Source organism: Lepisma saccharinum, chromosome 26 (assembly GCF_977018435.1).
Source record: "Lepisma saccharinum chromosome 26, izLepSacc3.1, whole genome shotgun sequence".
In the NCBI taxonomy this organism is placed as follows: Eukaryota; Metazoa; Arthropoda; class Insecta; order Zygentoma; family Lepismatidae; genus Lepisma; species Lepisma saccharinum.
In genome coordinates, this window is record NC_139254.1 from 33,055,953 (window position 1) to 33,078,552 (window position 22,600).

General features: G+C 37.3%; 1 protein-coding gene across 1 annotated transcript in view; it reads left to right on the top strand.

Annotated features, from left to right (window-relative positions):
- The first annotated feature begins 358 nt into the window (after positions 1 to 358).
- LOC145979617 (retinaldehyde-binding protein 1-like) overlaps positions 359 to 22,600 on the top strand; it is a 48,124-nt gene continuing 25,882 nt past the window's right edge. Inside the window, exons 1-2 of the mRNA XM_083112582.1 lie at positions 359 to 473; positions 22,078 to 22,258. Coding sequence (XP_082968708.1) covers positions 22,087 to 22,258 — 172 coding nt within the window. The 5' untranslated portion in view covers positions 359 to 473; positions 22,078 to 22,086. The remainder of the gene's footprint in view (positions 474 to 22,077; positions 22,259 to 22,600) is intronic.

Consider the following 22,600-nt stretch of genomic DNA (forward strand, 5'->3'; position numbering starts at 1 on the left):
ACCAGAATTCAACAGACCGTTCTTGACCTTTCATTTCTTCTTCTATTGTTTCTTGCATATTATCAAGAATCTGCCAAGACAAAAAAAAGAACGTGAATTTAACTTACAAATAACACGAAGAATTATAAGAGACCTTGAACTTATAGCTTTTACACAGAATAAAGTTTTATTATTGAACAGATGAAAGACATTTTGATATGAAATGCATTTTTTGTTTCCATCTTTCGTTCGCCTACGTCCAGATAAACTCCTGGAGACCTTACAACTTCCAACAATCCCACGTGTAGTCCAAAGTTTTAAGAGATTTGTTTTTGCAATCGCTTGCGACACAACACAACTTCCAAATTTATTGTCGACGCTCAAACGGCAGGCAGCCATTTCTGTGCGTACCTTCCTTAGTGTAACGTGTTGATGGTCAGTGTTCAGATTCAGACGTTCAACAACTCATCTGTTGCACCATAGTGGGTTCGAAGGTATGTCAGTCTCTGAAGCATTTTTTGTTTCTCTTGCGTTTTAAACATTGTTTTATTCACTACGGTCACTAATTCATACTTGCAATTTATTTAAAAAAACAACACATTTCTATTCGCTTTACTGCGAATAATATTTCTACTTACCTCTGTGGTAAACTAATATTTCACGGACTACACTCATTTAAACCCTTATCTAGGGAACACAATCCGCATTGTGTGACATATTGACAGGCGTGGAGAGAATCGAAAACACAATTTTGTGCATCTAGGAGCATGGACATCCTCCAATCCTACCTCTGGGATAGGTTAATGTAAAATAATGCAAATATTTCAAATATTACTAGGTAGATAACATAACCCAAGTTTTCGCCACCTTCAAAGACAAGAATGTTATTTTAGAAGTTGAAATTCTTAAATTGATAATTTATTTCATACGTATGGAAATCACCAGTCGTATGTTTATGGGCCGGTTCCTTAGACGAGTGCTTTAAGTAGTCGAGTTTCGATATCACCACTGAAGATTTTGGGTTGATTCTAATTCATGCGAAGGCATATGTGTTCTTTTTGATTGTCCCTTTATCAATTTCACATAATCATTACTCATCGTCGCGATTAGGCAAAAGCTCCAGAAAATCGACGCTAAGCAACAAAAAGTTAATAATGTGAAACTAGATTGTGGCAAACATTTCTGCCCCTCGGGGCAACAACATGGCAACCCGCAAGAAGGTATATATATATATATTTTTATTTAGAAAAAAGGAGATTGAATATTTAGAAAATTCATTAATTTCACAGATAAATGTCTTGAAACTATGATTTAGATATAATAGAGACATTCAATGATCACATAACACCTGATCTATGTACAGTAACTAAATATTTCCACAATAAAATAATTTTGGAGACAAGGTGCGGGAAAAATTTGATGTGGAATACATCCAACTGTTGCTTACCATTGTTTTGTTACAACTTTTGATAGAAGAATTATGGTAAGGTGAAATTCAGTACACAAATGAATATTTCAGGTTTTATTATCATTATATCGTCTAAATGTAAAGTAGATTTACGGGATCAAACCTCAGGCTATGTGAGAGCCTAGTGCTAGGGGGTATTGGCTGCGAGAGGTACACTTATATCTTGGGGTACTACTCTGGAGACACAACGGTAACACTCAAAGAAGCAAAATGGAGCTTGCCTATGTGAAATTAGAACAACGCTTAACCATTAGGTTTTAAAACTTCGATTGACTGGTCTGGCAGGGTTGTGAGAATGATAGAAAAGGATGTAGGAACGTTCGTTTACCTGTAGAACTCGATGTGAAGATCGTCTCGCTGATTAGTAGATAAAACACTCCTGAAATAAAACTCCTTTCGATAGCGCGACTCCCGCAGTAACTTCGATTCCCCCACCGCTCCCCGAGGTAACTCTTTTGATAATTAGCCCATAGATTGTATTCACAGACTGTTCACGCAATAAATTTCTGTGCACAACTGGGGTGAGAAATGTTCTCTCGAACCATTTATGTGGAATTCGAACTTTCGATCGTTAAAACCGTTTACGGGACAGCGTCTCTGGCCAACGGTGTTTTTAGCATAGGGCTGTGTTTGCATTAATTTTCCTACGATTTACTAAAGAATTCGTATCATTTTTTTTACATCCGCTGAAGATCATTGGTGTAATTTGCTTAAAAGGAAGCTCTTTCCAGCTTCTTCGACCGTGCACTTTTTATGAAGTGATTAGACTATCGGGTTATGACGCCCGGGGTCCAAGGTTCGAGTAACGCCTTCGACTTGAAACAATATTCAGCTTCAAACTTGATCAGAATTTTGCCAGAAAAATAACATGTATACAATGGCTGGTTCCTTAAATCCAATGTTATTACAGCTAGAAAACACCCTTAGATACTTGTCAGCTGACACTGGATGTCTACATTTTTCTTCACATACTGCATCGTTCAGTCCATACATCTTAGATACATTTAATTTAGGTCCTACATTTAGGTCCCTATTTTTGTGTGTTCAAACAGTGAGCCTGGAATAATGAGAGTGGAATGCAGGAAATGATATTAAATTCTTCTTCAGAAACTAAATATCTTTCTTTAGAATTTTATTATATTATTTCTTGCTGTTCTTTCTTATCTTTGGGGGGGGGGGCGTGATTTCGTTATTTATTTTCATTTTGTTCTGGAGATTTTCAACTCTTCCACAATGCTCTCATAAACTCACCGCCCGACCCTTTCAAAGATTAGCCGGACCTCGTTTCTGAGTGGTTAGCACATCGTGGTGCGACACCTGGGGCCACGGGTTTGAATCCCGCTCGGGCATGGTTGTTTGTAAATGTCCATTCATCAATTTCATCATTTCATCCCTCATCTCCATCTTTGCAAATTAGCAAAGAGGCAGAAAGTTAAATAAAACAAATCAATCAATCAATCAACCCTTTCAGAGAATAGGCAGTGTTTGTGATTGCCCAGACGTACAAGGGGTTATTTCATAGTTTATACAGCACGCTATTTAAGAAGCAAATTTCATTGGAAATGAACATATTTCTGGAATTCGTACAATAATCGTTGGCTTGCTCAATTCAGAAGTAGACGCTAATATATGTTCAAGCTCTGAGATGCTGAAAAATATTTATCTACATTTGGTTCAACTGTGAAAGATAACAGGATACTGCTGTTCTGTGGCTGCAATACATTAGGATGCTCGATATTTTCGGAATTTCATTATAGCCGAGCGTATTGGTATTCCACCCAGAGTGGAATAACATGGGTACTTTTGGGAAACCCTGGGGGGTAAAGGCGGTCAGGGGCGTGGTGCTGATCAAATCACCCCCACTCACGACCGGATCAAGAAAGTGTGGGGCGTTACCCCCACACCCCCTATACGCCTTCATGGCGTGGTGCTCAGCACAGGAGAACACTTTACCTTTTTTTTTTACCTTTTTACCACTTCACTTGCCAACTCGTAGAGCGTCCGCCGTAAGAACAGAAAATACCTATAGCGTAAATGCACACAGGCATACACAAAAAGTCAGCTCTGCACGGGCCTGGGTGAGCGCCTCTAGCGGAGAAATGTGGAATTTCAACTAGATAGTGGTATTTCTGAGGGCGAAAGTGTGGTTATGGATCAGAACCTTTTAGAGCTACAGATCACGTTTGGTGGAGATGCCTGCATTCTAGGCCTGTAATTCTTATGGAAAAAATTAAACCTTATTGGGAATTTTCGATCATGTTAAGGGGGTATATTCCTTCCGTCTATGGTCTGTTTTTTCACCCAGACTCAAATCAATTAGTATTTGAAGTGATGAAGAGTGATCATTATATCATTATGCTGACAATCACAAATAGGCCCGACCTATTTGGCCGAGTGGTTAGCACATCGCGCTGCGACGCCAAGGGTCCCGGGTTCGAATGCTGGTCGGGCTTGGTTGTTTGTGAATGTCCATTCATCAATTTCATCACTCATCCCCATCTTCGCAAATTAGCCTAGATGAACAAAACGCGAAATAAAATAAAATAAATCAATCAATCAATCAATCAAACAAATAGGGAATGCGTGAGCGTGAAATCACCTTCCTTTTCACTACATCTGTGCCTTCAAAACTAAGTCTTGTTGCAATTTTGATATAGATATACATACATACATACATACATACACACACACATGTATATATACAGCGTGTTTCAAAAAGAATATACGTATTACAAAGTATTATTTTGTCCAAACTATCGATCGGCTATTAGAAAAACGAATACATAGTCTAGTTTATATAATAGCTGCTAGATGTCAGTTGTGTTCTGTTTTGCTTGGTAACCGTCAGTTGTTTGAAATAGCTACTCCGCAGCAGAAATCATTTTGTGTTCTCGAGTTTGCGAAGTGCAATTCCGTTATTACAGTGCAAAGACGTTTCAGGTTGAGGTACCAAATTGATCCTCCGAATGGGTGGAACATTCGCAGATGGTATCGACAGTTTGTAGTAGATACAGGATGTGTATGTAGAGGAAAGAGTCCTGGCCGCCCTCGTGTTCCTGAAGAAAATGTTACACAAATTCGAACTGCTTTCCAACGTAGCCCTTCAAAATCAACTCGTCGTGCCAGTCGGGAGTTACAACTTCCTACAGCAACAATTTGGCGTGTTTTGAGACGTCGGCTGGTTATGAAGCCGAAGAAGGTACAGCTGTTGCAAGCTCTGCGTCCTGATGACAAACTCAAACGTGTGGCATTTTGTAACGAGATTCTTGATGCTATTGACAATGACAACACTTTCGCACAACGCATCGTGTTTAGTGATGAAGCTGCGTTTCATGTCAGTGGTCAGGTAAACAAACATAATGTTCGCATTTGGGGCCTACAGAACCCACATGCATTCATTGAACATGTACGAGATTCGCCGAAAGTGAATGTGTTTTGTGCGATATCCCGATCATCTGTTTACGGCCCATTCTTCTTTGATGGAAACACAGTTAACGGTCAGCAGTATCTCTCTATGTTACAAAACTGGTTGTTTCCGAGGCTGCACGAAGACAACTTCATTTTTCAACAAGACGGGGCACCCCCTCACTGGAGTCGCCAAGTGCGTGATTATCTGAATGAAACTCTACCGAACCGTTGGATTGGTCGTCAAAGAGCTGGCGACTTAGCATGTATCAGCTGGGCTCCACGGTCACCGGATTTGACACCCTGTGACTTCTTCCTGTGGGGTTTCATTAAAGACAATGTTTATGTACCACCACTCCAACAGAACCTGGAAGAGTTGAAGAACAGGATCCGTACTGGCGTAACATCAGTGACGAAGAACATGCTTGCCCGAGTATGGGAGGAATTTGAGTATCGATGTGATATTGTTCGTGTCACTGCTGGAGGACATATTGAACATCTGTAATCTGAACGTGAGAGGTTCGTAAGTATGTGTGTCAAGTTTCATCTTCGTATGTCTTAAAGTTTAATAAATATATGCATGCGAAATACGTATATTCTTTTTGAAACACGCTGTATATACACAAGTATATATACTCACACACACACATATATGATTATCTGTCTGGGTGTGTTTGATACGTTTATGTATGGTGTTTGTGTGTGTGTGTAACAGCCGTGGATTATATAACGAAAAATAAGAATGCCTGAATGTGCGCCAAGAAAAAATCAGGACATATTCAACTCCCCACAGTGCTTGGTGAAAGTCAGCGTAGATATTAGACATTTCTGTTCTGACTAGATCCACACGTACAGTATTTTTTGTTAAGACAATATTTATTTTTCAAAATCTTCTAGTCGAATGTATATTATATGCAGCTCTTGCTGGTTCTGCGACTTGACTCGACAAGAAGCAGTGTTCTGGAGAACAACACTCAACATGACAACTAGTCACGTTACCTTCCTACAGTTCGTGAACTATATGTTTTCCATGGAAGACGATCACCCGATCACAGAAAGGTGCGATGTGTGTTACCTACCCTTCTGCATTACTTCCTTACATTGAAGTCTTAGGGGGATATCTTTTTCCAAAGACTGTACATACTTTCGCGTGAAATGTTTGGAAAGTAACCAAAATACTATTACACATATATTCGTAAAATATATACAGGGTGTCGTTTAACTGGCGCCCCAGGACCACATAAACGTATAGAGGAAATCAAAACAAACAACTTTTCTCAGTAACATTTTTTTTCTTTGGCGTATCATTTCGGCACTATAGTCTTTCAAAAACCTCGTTTTGCCGCCTGAATGCAGGCAATCCAACACAACATTAGATTGCAATTGAGACGTCATTTCCTGTTGTGAAGCGATGCGTGCCAGGGTTGCCAGGAACACACATATTCTGTGAAAATGACATAGCTACAGCCAGCCACATTATTCACTTCTGTAACCCAACAGGAAGTGAAACAATGATACGAGAAAGGGTAGGAAAAAAATGTATTCAAAAGGAAGTGGAAATATCGTAATTTTGTCTCAGCCTACATGTCATATATTTGCAAATGTCGTTGTAAAGTTGACATCCATAGTTTAGTCTAACCACTTCGTTCTTCTGATACTGGTTGTCTGACACACTCAACTGTTGACAAAATAAAAATGAAAGAACTCACACTTCCAAAGATAAGTAACATATAATGTAATGTAAATTCACGGCATTTTGCGGCAAGGGGAAGAAATGGTTGAAAATATGTAGTAGTTTTTATCTTTGCACCGGATACACATGCAAATGTTTGCAATTGTGAACATGGCATTATATTTGCTGCTGATTCATGATTAGGTTGTTACTGTGGTTGTACGTGTTTTAACCATAATGTAACAATGTGAACCTCGGATACTTCCGTTATCAGCACCACAATACCACAACGCATGTATTTGGACAAATGGATATACAAACCTGTAGATATCAACCTTGCAACAAAATTTGTAAATATTTGACATGTAGCTGGGAGTAAAGAACCAGATGTATACTGTTAAGTTCAATAAAATTTGTTGTTGAATATCATTATACGTATTTGACATGTAGACCAAGGATATAAAGATATAAAGATTTTAGACTTTCATGAAAGATTGTGACGTACTTCACTACTTAAATTGGTTATTGACTAACCTGTGGTAACGAATCTGGCAAGGTTATTGGTAGTTTTCGATTTAGTGGAAGGTGGATTTTCATGGTGGTATCGTTTGGATTCTGTGTGAATAGCGTGTTGAATTGTTTGTTTTTCTAGTTTGAGATCTAATTACTTGAAGTTTGATTTGAGAATAATAGTTCTAGAGTTACAAGATTAAATCTCTCTATACATTTTACATTTGATATGTGAAAGAGAAAAGCGAAATAAAAACGCTTGTGATTTCCCAAGATGGCTCAGGATGTGAAGATTAATGAGGAAAATTTAATGCAAGCAATCCAGAGTGATATGAATGTGATTGTACCTGAACAGTTAGCGGAAATGGAAGTTAGTGATAAGACTTCTTTCAAAAGAGGCCGATCTAGGGAAGAATGCACGGAACCTGAAGTGGAGAAAAACCCAAAAAATCCGAAGTGCAAGTACAAAGGTTGGTGTTGCTAAATATAGAAATGAGGCATATGATATGTCTTTATATTATGAGGGACATCAAGGCCCATACATCGTGTTGGTGGACAGTACATTACCTGGATCACAGAGCTTGAATACGGTAAAATTAGGTTATAATTTGTGTAAGGAGAAGGTTGATGTTGAATTCGTTAAACACAGTGGTTTGAAGCAGGCAAAATTGACATTTCGCACAGCATATGATGCAAATAAATTTGCTAAAAATGAATTCATCAAGGAAAAATACCATTTAGAAGCCAGAATTCCTAAAGGTCTTTTAGTGAAAGAAGGATTAATATATGGTGTACAGTCTTAGAAAATAATACCTGGGCCACGGGACGTAGAATTTCGTAACGTCTTAAAGCCTGTTGTTTATGCAACCCAAATAACAAAATATTCGCTTAAGTTTGCCTGGTGATTCTGAGTTCTCGGGAAGGATTGAGCTTTGATAGCATGAGTCACATGACTCGTGCCCCAGCCACAACAAACAGCTGGGTTCTACGATGCCTCCAGAAGAAAATTTCAGGAACTGGTTTCTTGACAAGACCTACTCGTAAAGAAATACTATTCTTTCAAGTGATATTAGAGTCATTGTCAAGAGGTTCGCTGAAATGATGGTTCTCATCACAGACCACATGCCACACGTTAATTGTTTAAGTCCAGTTCATGCACTGGACCTACAGATTAAAATGGGATCCGAACCAAATGCCTCTCTATTTGGTATTGAATTCGGAAGCCTTTCATTACATGGCGAAGACGTTACCACTACGACATCAGAGAGGCAATGGAACCCATTGAGAAAGAGATAAGCGAAAATTGCTGCGTGACAAACCATATTTGCCCGTAAATTTGAAAAATAAGACATATTTTGTACTGACAGTTTCGAACCGTGGGAGAGGCATATATTTTTTTGTACCATCGTCCATTTCACGAGTTTATAATTCTTCCTCACCGACACGAGTAACGCGAGTGGTAGAAGAAAAGCGAACTAAAATAACTGAAACAGAAATAAAAGGAAAAAGCGAAATAAATTTTATTCATAATATTCTGCAGTCACTTGAGTTGTATTCACGGGATGCTATCTTTAAAGAAAGCCGTGGTCTCTTCCTTGTCTTTTTTGCTTTCTTTGTGCTCTTGCTTCCCCCGTCACGATTGGTCTAAAACTAATTAATGCGACGTTAATTAAACAATCCAAACAACGAAACAATGCACAATCAACTGCACAAAACAACATTCCAAATGTTTTCGAATCAGAAAACAATTGAGATGCTGTAAAATGACTTAAGATGCAGTAATAAAGTGGGAATTCGGTACCGTATAGAATTAAATCGGTAGAGATGTTCGATTTGATTGGATGTTTGTTATTTAGATTTGCTATTCTTTCACTTTTGGCAAATAGCGACGATGAAGATGAGTGATGCTATGATGAAATTGATGAAGGGACACTTACCAAGGACACCCACGCCCAAGTCGAGATTCTAACCAGGGACCCATGGCATCGTAGCGCGCTGTGCTAACCACTCCTCCATGGAGTGGACATTATAGCATATTTTGTGTGCTCAATTGGGATCAATCAATGGAATGAATAGGCATATTATATGATTAATAAATTCATATCATAATACCACGTCATATTATTCGGCACGAAGTAACATCAGAGACATTCAATCTTGCATTTTTGCCTTTCAACTAATTCTTTGAATTCAGGTAAATCACAACAATAAGATAAATTATGAAGCAAATGATAGTGAATGTGGGATATTATTACGAATTACCTGACAGAAACAACATTAAGCAGGCTCGGTGGTCAAGCTCATTAAGTGATTGACATTCGATATCGTCGCCAAAGTTCCCGGGTTTGAGTACCGTCCTTGTCGGGGGTGTTTGACTATTTCGTCATCAATTTCATGTAATGGTCACTCGTCCTTATCGTCGCGATCATCGAACAGGGAATAAAAATTATAAAAATAAATACGATGGAAGAGTACTTATTTCATCTCTCACGAAATCTCCTACAAAACCGGAATACATAAAATACATGTATATTCATTCACATACATTTTCGATTTCTATATTTAACTAATCGAGACCGAGAACGGGAGAGCAATTTTCAATTCGACAAACCGAGAGACGGAGAAACTGTCAAGTCTCGTTTCTTCTTGGCACCTCCGTAATCGAGTTGTTCTGTTTGTCATTGGCTTTGTATTGGCAATTATTGCCAGTATTCTTCCCCTGCAGGTAAACCATAACGATGAATTATGATGAAATGAAGCAGATAAAAGGGCAAGAACATGAAAGTCATGCCTGTTCGGGACTCCAACCCAGAACCTTATGTAACGAGATTTGAAATTCTGGAGAAGGCGTCCGTGTTTCGCTTGGTTTTCTCTTTCCTCTACTTCTCTTATATTATCATACATGTATAATAAAAATGGATCTGATACGATTTGTTGCGATTCATAATTGTGCTGGTTAGATGCTACAGATGTGAACTCCAAACTGCAATATATTATTCCCTTGTGTTTCGTATGTGGTTGAACATGAAATTTTCTTACACTGTGACAACTTCTTTCTTAGTTTTGGTTTGGTGCACAGATATGCTAATCTGGACTCGACCTTCAGTTTAAAGTGGGATACTAACCACTATGTGCATCCACCGTGTATCAAACCCCGGATCCACTGATTACAAGGCGACGACGTTATCACTACGCCATCGAGGAGGCCCCATGACAAAATGTTATTCACTCGATCTCTACCATAATTTATTTCAGCATTTACATTTTCGATTTCTTCTTCTTTTTTCCTTTTGTTAACTACTCTTATACAACTCTTTTTGCGTCTTCGAATTTCTTCTTGTTTCAGGAAAAAATAATACATGCAGGCTGTATAAAAATCCCCCGTTCAAATAGATAAAACGTTCACTCTCGAGAACTAATTTACATGTTTGTCACTAAAGTAACCATTAGGAAGGAAACTATTGAAATGGTAACTGATATAACTGCAGATGAAACAATACTTACAGCCACTAACGAAATATCTATTCTTGTGTAGCCTCACAGACAAGTATATGGTGAGTCATTCACTCTTTCTGACTACGGGCGAAGGTCACTGAACTAAAGGGTGGTGGCAAGCAAGCAGGCTTCTGCTCTACCAAAGACGAGGTCACGTGTTCCAGTTGTCAATGGCGTACGAAATAAGGAGGAACACAGCTATCTGCCGTATGTTTTGGTCCCGTCATTGCACTTTATCGTCGTGGCCTTGAAGTTCCCTCAGGGCACTCCTACGTAAAGGCTTCTCAGCTAGAAGGATATCTTCCCCATTGGGTGGAGGAAAAGTGGGTGCGTATAAAGGTCCTTCAACTTTCGTATTCTTTTTCATTTCAGAACCCGTGCTGTATCGTCGACTTAATCCAATCTATCCGATGTAGGTTTTAGGTTCTGTTTCTGTTCGGTTATTTCACGTTGTCTCCCTGCTTATGTTATTCGCGACGAAGGTTCTGGATTCGATAATCTGGACAATAACGGGATTGTGTTAGTTGCTTGATTTGGTGTCTTAAGTCCACTTTATGTCCTGTTAGGCTAATCGTGAATGGACCTATAATTTAAAGGGGGATCCGAACCACTATGTTCCTCCACCGAGTATCGAACCCGGGATCCCTTAATTACAAGGCGCCCACGATCCCACTGCGCCATCGGGGATTGTGTTCGAAACGTATGAATCAAATTTGAGTGATATGATATGCAACCATTGGAAGACTATTGAAAGAAAAGCTATGGGAACCTGCCAGTTTTTCTACTGCAGACAGGAAACCATAAACATGGAAGAGAAGCTTATATTCTATGAAACCTGACGCTATGTGCTCGAATACTGGCTAAATATAATCCATAGAGGCATAGCAACGTTAAACAACCTCTTATATGATACATATAGGTTTAAAAAGGTCAAAATACAAAGATTCTGTGCGCCTCACTGATGGCGTAGTGGTAACGCCTTGTAATCAAGGGGCCTGGGGTACGATACCAGGTGATCGCACATAGTGGTTCGGATCCCACTTTAAACTATATGCACTTCAGATTAGTCTATCTGTGCCGGTGACTCAGTCGGTAACGCGTCTGACTACCATGCAATAGGTCCCGGGTTCGATTCCCGGCCGGTTCAAGCCCGGGAACGTTTCTAACGTTGGAAGCGGCCCCAGCGCCCAACCAGCGTCGAATGACATGGGTACCTGGGGGAAACCCTGGTGGTAAAGGCGGTCAGGGGCGTGATGCTGATCACATCACCCCCACTCACGAACGAATCAAGAAAGTGTGTGGCGTTACCCCCACACCCCCTATACGCCTTCATGGCGTAGCGCCAAGCACAGGTGAGAACTTTACCTTTTTTTTTTTTTTTGCATACAGTGGACTTACAACAAAATTTCAACTTGCGATAAAGATTATGATAAGGTATTAAAGAATTGGGTCTAACACATTTTTTATTGTTTACCAATGACATTATTAACTAATATTCTTAATTTCAGTTTCAAGATGAAATCGGCTACGAAATAAAAGGAGTGGGTTCATATTTCTGTTACGAAATTCCACTTTTGTAGTAGACCTGTGCCACACTAAGTTGTGACAATAAACAAATCTGAGACACTTTCAAAGTATTAAATTTCTATCTACGTATTTGGGAAAAATCTTTCAATATAATACTTTTTTTGGACACGTCAAATCATAGTATTTAATTCCTGTTTTAGCAGCTTTAAGAAACCTGATTTGGGGGGGGGGGTACAAATTCCATTTCTGCTCCCGTCAATTTACGCCTATGACGAACAGGAATTCAAAGTAAAAGACTGTCCCGACTAAATCGGGAGACACGTCTGATAGATTTACAATTGGGAAAATAATAATTAAGCGTGTAGTTGAAAACAACCTATTTTCATATATTGCATGCAGTTCTACTTTTTCTGCAATGTGGATCAAGAACTGGGGACGTGGAGAAGCACAACACTTCACGTAACCAATAGTCATGTGACCCTCTTTGCTTTCCTGTCATGTTGACCTTCGCGTGGAACACATTTCTCGGTGTTAAGACAGGCAAAATCACCCGATCATTGAAGGGTGCAATATGTGTTGCCTACCCTCCTGCATTATTTGCTCCTATTAAAGCCTTATGGGGAAGAACTTTTTTCCATGACTGTACCTACCGACATCCCAGTAGACGAGATAATCGAAGACATTAGAGCTGAAGTTCCAATAATAGATGTAATAAGGATGAAGAAAACTTTTTTCAATGAAGAGGGGGAAGTAAGGCAAGAACCTACTAAACTGATTAGTGTAACATTTCAATCTCAACAGTTACCAAAAGAAGTGAAGTTGTGGAGACAAATATTTGAAGTGAAGCCAAAAGTGAAATCTGTGATTTTATGCAAGAAATGTTTCCGTTTCTCACACACACAAACACAGTGTAAATCCTCTCCCGTGTGTTATAGATGCGGTCAAGCGGAACATGGAATCTGCAATGCCAGTCCTAAATGTATTAATTGCAAAGGAAACCACTTATCTACTGATAAGTCATGTGTAAGATGGGAGCAAGAGAGAGAAATACAAAGGCTGATTGCTTATAACAACATCTCCTATCAAGATGCAAGGAAACAAGTACTTTTTGGAATTGATCCACAAAATGAACAGCGAACATATGCGACCTCTGCTAAAGACTTTCCTAAATTGCTAGAGATAAGAAAGAAATCAATAAACAAGGAAAGTCCTTGCACATCAGAAAGTCCTACTACGATCAGATTAAATTCTGTTACAGATTGGGAAAATAGAAGAAATGACACATATCTGAGTAACCTCTGTTGGAAGAAAGTACCACCAGAATCTGACCGGTCTTATGAAAGTTTTAAAAAACAACACGGGGAAAATTTTAGACTGCATTCTGCTTCACAATTGAGGAAAACAATTAAACCTGTTTTGATAAAGGACAAAAATAAACACAAGGATCCACAAATTGCGTCAACATCATCAGCAGTGGCTAATTCAAGTGAGCCTGTGAGCACGACGTGTTCCTCTAAGGAACAGGATAGAAAATCAGATTCGATTGGACGCCGGACAACAGCGGAGAGTCCTTCTCAGAAAGAATCGCTAGTAAATCTGCTACATCTAATAGCTGAACTTACCACAACAATTTCAGTGAGTGATGATTTATTATATATTAGGAAAATAATCTTAAAATGTAACAAAATTTCTGTACAAATTTTAAAACTAATTCAAGACTTACAAGATTTCGGGGACACCCCTTAATTTAAAACAACAATGTGTTACCAGCAAAGAAAATACTTGCCATTAATAATACAATGGAATTTAAGATCCTTCTCTGCAAGGAAACTTCAATTAATTAAATTAATAGATGAGTGTCACCCGTTAATTATTTGCGTTAGTGAGGTGTGGGGTTTAAAATCAGAAAATATTCATATTGCTCAGTATCATAGTATATTAAATTATTATAATGTGCGAAATAAGGGTGTGGGAATTTTTGTTCATGGAAGTGTACCATTTCAACAAATTCAGTTTAATTCAACACATGATTTATTTTCCAAATATAATGTAGAAGTGGTCGGTATAAAAATTCAGTTAAACAACTTACTTTATAATATTATTAGCTTGTATATTCCATCTCATTATACTTCGCAACAAATACAGAGCTCTCATCTAAATTCTCTTATATCTGGCTTTCAACATCCCTTTATCATAACAGGAGATTTTAATTGTCATAATACATTGTGGGGTGATCATAGAATTGATACTTTGGGAAAGACAGTTGAAGATTGGATGGATTATAATAACTTGACAGTTATAAATGATGGATCTCCAACACATGTTCCACCAAATGGAAATAATATGTCCTCTATTGATCTAACTTTAATATCTGATAACACTGGTCTACGTCCATTTTGCTGACTGGAGGCTGATGGTTGTTCTTTAGTAATTCGAGGGTGGTAAATCCAAAACCGAAATCCGTTTTTTTCTATCACGTCAGGTTTCGGAGGAAAATAGAAAATTATCTAATATTAGGGATGTATATTTAGATCAATGAAACAACGTAGTCCGTAAAGAGGTCACAAGATGGCAGCACATGGAATATTATAATTAATATTATTTCAATCAGTTATTAGAACATTGTTAACCCCAAAACAAAGGACAAATATTACTGACTTTGTAAGGAAAGCATATAGTGCATATTTCGGAATTAAATTGGGCGACCAAGATAAATCCTGGGCACCTCATAAAATATGCAGGACCTGTGTAGACTAAAGGAAAGAAATATTTTAGCATCTGGAACAGCCTTTAAGTATCGGGACAGAGAGAGAGGCATCTATTAAGATATTTTCCAAGGGACGAATAACTTGTCTATTGTACAGATGTGAAGGGACTAATTGAAGCTCTGGGATGTACGTATAATGCAGAAGAAAGGAGACTTTTTATTGATAGCTCGAAGAGGAGTTTGAAGTGTGTGTTGCTGCATAATGGCAATACGTTAGCATCCATTCCTGTTGGCCACTCCATACATTTGAAGGAAAGCTACGAAAAAATGAAAGAACTGCTTCAAAAGAAAAAGTATGCAAATGACAGTTAGCTTGTGTGCGGAGATCTCAAGGTCATTTCAATGTTACTTGGTCAACAAGCAGGTTTCACGAAATATCCATTCTTTTTGTGTTTATGGGACAGTCGAGCAAGAACGAACATTGGGTACGAAGACTGTGGCCTAGCAGGAAAAGCTTTGAAGTCGGGGCGAAAAACATCCAGAACAAGCCGCTTGTTGATGCTAAGAAAGTGTAACTTCCTCCACTGCACATTAAGTTGGGATTAATGAAGCAGTACGTAAAAGCTCTGGATAAGAATGAGGTTTGCTTTAAATACATTTGATCAAAATTTCATGGTAAAAGCAGGTATTTTTGATGGTCCTCAGATAAGGATGCTAATGAAAGATGAAGAATTCTTACACACAATGAACCGCACAGAGAAAGATTCATGGTGTGCCTTTTCTGATGTAATTACAAACTTTCTTGGAAACTTCAGGGCGCACAACTACGAGGTTCTACTTGAAAATTTGTTGGTGATGTTTCAAAAGTTAGGAGTAAATATGAGTGTCAAGCTTCACTTCCTGCACAGCCACTTAGATGTATTTCCGTCCAATCTTGGTGCCGTAAGTGAAGAACAAGGCGAACGCTTCCACCAAGACATAAAAACCATGGAGCACCGATATCAGGGGAGATGGAATGAAAACATGATGGCCAACTATTGCTGGTGCTTGCAGCGTGACTTTCCTGAGGCCACCTACTCCAGAAAATCAAAGAAACGAAAATTTTTGCCTAAGTAGGTATGCATGTTGTGCTATTCTGTGGTGTACGTTAAGTTTAGCATACGTTAAGTTTAGCATAAGTACAGGCATCAGGTGTTGACTGTATGTGCTCGTGAAACAAATTGATCAATTTTCCGGAATTGCCTAAACTTTTTGTCCATTAAGAACTCCTTATTGAGAAAATAGAAACGTATGTTTGTTAAACAATGTGACGTGATACTCTGCATGGACATCTGACTACGTCGCATTCTCTTTGCAAGTGCTGTTGAAATGTAGCCGGATATAATTTTCTGAAAATTTTGAAATGTGACTTGTGAAACAATGCAACTTAATACCTGTTATCAGCTACGCCACCTATGTATTGTCCTATAATTTCATTATGTGCAGATATCTATATGGAAAATTGTTGGAGTTTAGCCCAGTATTATAATACTGTGAAAATTTTCAAATGTGATTTGTGAAAAAGTGTGACGTGATACACTTTTTCTGACTACATATTTGGAATCAGCGACCTCAAATTATATAGAATCAGTTAAAATATCTAAGTCAGCAGAAAAAAAATATTTCATATGTAGACCAGTGTAATCAGTGTTTTGATTTTGTGTGGGAAATAGACTTTGATTTACGAACTAGTGATAATTTTCCATGTTTCATCATGCTAACATTATCTCAAAAATTTCCAAAATTAATAAAACAAAAAACAATTCGTAAGTGGAGCGTAAAGAGGGCAGATTGGATGAAATATAATTCAGTTTTAGACTTAAAATTTTCAGCTAAAGAATATCAAAGCCAATATACTGTACAATATGATAAATTTGTGGATATAATAACTCAAGTTATGGATTATGCATGTCCCCGACTAAAACCGCAATATGATCGAAATTTTCCTAAAATAGATTGGTGGAATGAAGAATGTTTTCAAGCAAAAAGGAAGCGAATACAAGCATTGAAACAATTTGTAAGTGCTCCTTCACCTGCAACTTTGATAAATTTGAAACGAACTACTGCAAAATCTAGAAAAGTATATATAAAGGCTAAGAGATTTTCATGGCAAAAATATTGCGAAGAAATAAACCGTAACACAAAATTAGACGTCATATGGCGCAAGTTCAGATCACTTAGAAAAGCACATGTAAGTCGGACTTTACCTTTGTTCACTGAATGGAAAACCGATTTTATTAATAAAGTCATTCCTACATCCTTTCCATCAGCCTGTGAACCTCCTAATATATTCTACACGTTCTCATCTACATCAAAATACTCAAAGGGGTTCACATCCTCTATCACTGTAAATGAAATTCATGAAATTCTTCAAGGTAAAATTCCCGTTGCATGGACCTCTCAAATTATTATACCAATTCTAAAACCAGGGAAAAACCCTTCGTTGGGTCAGTCATATCGCCCAATAGCTCTAAGTTCCGTACTGGCAAAAAATTTCGAGAAGCTTTTATTAAAAAGATTAGAGTGGTTTATGGAAGGTCAAAAGGTATTTTCTCACAGACAAATGGGATTTCGTAAATATTATGGAACCCAGGATGCATTAGTAACATTATCTTCTCATATTTATAGCGTTATTAAAAGAAACCAATCAGTACTTTCAGCCTTTATTGATATTCAAAGTGCATATGACAACGTAGATATTACTGTTCTATTGAGACAACTACAATTACTAAAAGTGCCACATTGTATACTCATAATGACATGGAAATTGTTATCTAAAAGACAACTTTATTTTCATTTTGGTTCAGAAATGGTAGGTCCAATATATATTGGACAAGGACTACCACAGGGAAGTCCTCTTAGCCCATTATTATTTAATGTTTATTTATCAGATATTAAAACAATAATAGATTCCCCATTTCAGTTTCTACAATATGCTGATGATGTATGTATATATTTAGACTCAAACAATCACTTAAAAGACTTTTCAATGTTTGAATATAAATTAATAGAATTTAACGAATGGTTAAAGCAGAAAAAATTATCAATATCTTTAGAAAAGTCCAAAATAGTAGTATTTAAGCATAAGGGTCTTCAAAATATTTTCAACATTATTCCTAGGAGATTACAAATTCCAATTGTTTCACAAGTAAAATATCTAGGTGTATACTTTGATGCTTCATTATCATGGCAGTATCAAATGAATATGATGAAAAATAGATCCGATAAAATATTTCATTTATTTAAAGCTATGGCGAATACCAAATGGGGAGCACATCCTACCAGCATGCTTATGTTTTTTATAAGAATTATTATCGAGCAGTATTAGATTATGGATTAATGGTCTTGTGTAATCTTCCAGTAACAAAACTTTCTCCACTAGAAGTCCAGCAACGAAAAATTCTAAAAAGATGTTTGGGATTAATGAACAGTACTCCTAATGTAGTGGTATATATGGAGTCAGTAGAATGTTCGGTTTCTGTGAGGATAAAGTTAATTGCTATAAAAATGTTATTTAAAATTCAACATTCACCATGGCATCCTTTCAATGATGTTTTATTAAATATTTTAGAGCTGCATGATTCAGGAATAACCAATGATAAATCAGCTACGCTTTGGGTACAACTATTTAGTAAATATCATCATGAATGTAGTCAAGTACTCATAGCAAGAACATTGCCAGTATACTCGTTAGAATTTCCCACACAACCAATTCAAAATATATATTTCCCGAAATATAATCATTCAGCTGAGTTTAGAGAATCTTGGGAAGACTTTTATCATATATATACAGATGGGTCTAAAACTGAAAGTGGAGAAGGAGCAGCTCTTTATGATACTGAAAGAAATATATCAAAAATGTTTAGGTTACCAGTGGAGGCATCCATATTTACAGCAGAAATATATGCGGTATATCAAGCTTTGATTTATATTGGTACAGTTCCTGAACAGAAATTTCTAATACTAGTTGATTCGCAAAGTGTTTTACAAGCAATACAATCTAATTATAAAAAAATATTTAAAATATCAACATATGTCATCAATTGTATTCGTGCAACTAATAGCTTAATTAGCAATGGAAAGGTAGTTCATTATGTGTGGGTAAAATCACACTTTAATATTTACGGAAATGAACAAGCAGACAGATATGCAAAAAAAGCTGCTCAGATGAACGAAACAATCCAGTTACCATTGCATTACACAGATCTTCTGCCGAGGGTTAAGAAGAAAATTTTTGAAGAATGGAACTTATGGTGTAATAATGCATTAGAAAGCGTTGGTGAAAGTTATCGTCCTTATGTTGATTACACTAGGAAAAAACCTCGGTTTTATAATTGTAAAGGTTCAAGAAATGCAATTGTTTTAATAAATAGACTAAGAAGTGGTCACGCGAGAACATATCATCATTTATTTAAAATACACATTTTAAAATCTCCGAATTGTGACTGTGGTGATTTAAGGGGTGATGCTCATCATATTATTTTGGAATGTCCAATTCACTCAGAGAGAAGAAAGACTTTATACAAAACATTGTCAAAAATTAATGTTCCTTTCCCTATTAATATGACTTCAATGTTGTATGCTCCAGATATTAGAATTGGATATGTTATACTTGCTTTTTTGAGAAAAGCTGATATAAAATTATAATATATTTTTGTTACTGAATGAGTTAATGTAGTTATATAAAATTGTATTTAAGAGCGTTTATGAACTTTGTGTGTAAAATTTATATTAAAAATGTATCTTATGTACTTATAATGTATGCTGGGCATAAACAGCCACATGTAAGCTGTAAGTCCAATAAATCGTAGTTGAGTTGAGTTGAGTTTAGATTTAGTGTGTCTGTATTTTACTTTCTGAACCCAAAATTTAGGATAATTTTAAAGCTCAGCATTCCCCTTATGCTATTCCTAGAATGTTTAAGAACTCTGTGATGATTGGTTTGGTGATTAGGCCTGGTGCTGGGAAAGATGTGTTTTATTTCTGATGTCAAGCATAGTATAGAATAAACTGGGAATTTGGTATTCGAGTTTAACTTAGACATCTCATTTCAAAAATTTTACATGCGTCGTTAACTGAGTATCGTGTAAAATTACACTAGCTTGCCCTTCTACCTTCTTCATTCATTACATACCATCCTCTAAGAAGTCTCAAAACAGGCAGGTTGAGTTTGATCGCCCTAAGTAAAGATAGAAACTCTACATTTTGTGTGTTTGTGTAGTTTAAATTCATATACAGGGTGGCTCAATAAGTCACTTAACACCCTCAGTACAAGGTAACTGCGGCATGGAATTTGAAATTGGCGATGACCAATCGTTATCTGGCCAAGAGGGAACCACATTGACGCCACCCACACGTTAAACATAAACATTAGCCTTGTCACTGTGAAGGACTTTTAATTCAATGGAAGCGTCACACTGTAAATTGTTCGCGACAACCATTCATAATGCACAGCTCTTCATGGATGTATCCGATTAAAATAATGTGAAATGGCATGCGAACGTCTCTCCATAGACGTCACTTTCATCTCGATGCATTACCGAAGCGCTAAACAAATTTTAAGACATTTTTCTAACACCTCGAAAAGGAGCAAATTGGTACAAGAATTCAGTCATAACTTTCTACTGGTTAAAGATACGTCTAAAAAACCTTCACCATTGCATTTCTCGTGACATTCTAGCCCATTTTGATATGTCGCACGAACCCCTTCCCATTTAAAATTCTGAAGTTGAATTCAAGATGGCGGACATCAAGATGGCCGCCGACCGTGTGGGTGGCGTCAATGTGGTTCCCCCTTGGCCTGATAACAATTGGTCATCACCATTTCCATGTTGCGCGCTGCAGTGGCCTTGTACTGGGGGTGTTAAATGACTTATTGAGCCACCCTGTAGAATAAAATTTAAGTTTAGTTGGAAAATAAATCTTCCTTGTATCCTACAAATGAGATTTTCCTGCATATGTGAATAGTTATATTCTTTTAAAGGAAATCCTAGACACATTTACAACATTTGGCAATAGTAAATGATTTTTAATGTCAGATGGACAGAAGACAATGTGCAAGGTAAACGTAGGACGAATCAAATTAAAACAACACATGTACGGTCAACGTTTAAAAATTCTTACATGTTAATATTATGTGTGTATGTTCTTCCTCTGTATTTGCAATACGATGAATTTTCATTGTAACTCCACAAGACAATATTTCTTCTGTGGTAAATGTACAGCGTTACGAGCATTTCGTTAGATTAGTACAAAGGGAAGATATTCCGGTCCAATTATTGTTAATCGTATTGCATACAATTAATATTTCGTATTACGTGGATTGCAATTATTAAACTCCAATGTAAATAAAAAATGATGTAAACTAAAAATGATGTTTGTTGTCCTGAAAAGCAACCAGAAAATGATCCAATATCATGTATATTTAGTAAATTTATAAGAAATTTGAACTTTTTCTAGGTATTTCCTATGCACAGTCCAAAACAAGACGCAACAATTTTAATTATTGCTTTCTTATTTATTGCATTCCTATGAAAGAGGTTGATTCGCTTTTCAAGTGTCGAGCTTAAACATCGATATTCGTATTAATCGAATATTATCACTGTTGGAGTACGTAGTCTTCCCCCCGGCAGATGGTTCTGTTTGTACTGTGGTTTATAAGGCTTTAGAAAAGTGTTCAAGTCAATAGAGAATATGATCAGTGTCGCATCCTGTAATAGAAAATCCGCGAGTAGGCTAAGAGACAAAATTAGATATTACAATTTCATCTTGAATACGTTGATTTTCTACAATTTTTCGTATTGTTGGTTCACTTCCCTCTTTCCCTGGGATGAAAGCAGGTCTCCTGTCTTGTAGGCCGTGTTATCCTAGATGCTTGGTCTACTGGACGCGTTCCTCGCTTTGTTTTACAGTTCATAATGAGGTTGGTAGTCTGTCATTTTTCTCAAAATGTTTGTGTCTTCCTTGCACCACTGCTGTGCACTGTTTCGCAGCATGAAATGACGTCACTGATTCGATATAATCTTGTTTTGGGTTGCCAGTCTTCAGGCGGCAAACCAAGCTCTTTTGAACGACTGTAGCGTCGAAACGACGTACCAACGAGAAAAATGTTACTGAGAAATTTGTTTGTTTTCATGTCCTCTATACGTTTCTGTGGACCGTGGGCACCATGAAAATGACACCCTGTATATATATATCTATACTATACACACAAATATAGAACAATGTATGATGTATCATATATCTAGTATCGTAAAATGAATATTTTACTTTCAGATAACAAAAATGCCTGAAGCAGAGATTATCATTGATGCAGAAGACATGCTAGTTCAATTTACCGAGAAAAGATATGAGAACTACCTGCCACCAGAATATGTCAAACAGGCGGAAGAGGAATTAGGGGAGAATCAGAAGATTGTTTCACAGGAAATAGAAATGTTTAGAGAAAAAGTACAAGGTAAGGATGGTCTTACTCCCAAGAACACAATATCAGGGACTTGGAAATTTAATAATTTAGTACCATCTACTTCATTCTGGGAGATAGAAGATAACCATGGGAAATGTTTAGGAACGGAAATATCTTTAAATGGAGGAACCTCAAATGATACATCTTTTGGTTTGTGCCAATGATGTTAGACAAACTATTTTCAGAAACGAGACTACCTTGCAAAATTCCTCAAGACAACGTGTTTTGTCGAGAGACAGCGAGAACAAGATAGATTTTTGTGTCGTCGAAACGAGGCCGAGACTGTCTTTATCGTTTGACGCCTTGGAATGACTATTTCATTGTATTACCTAA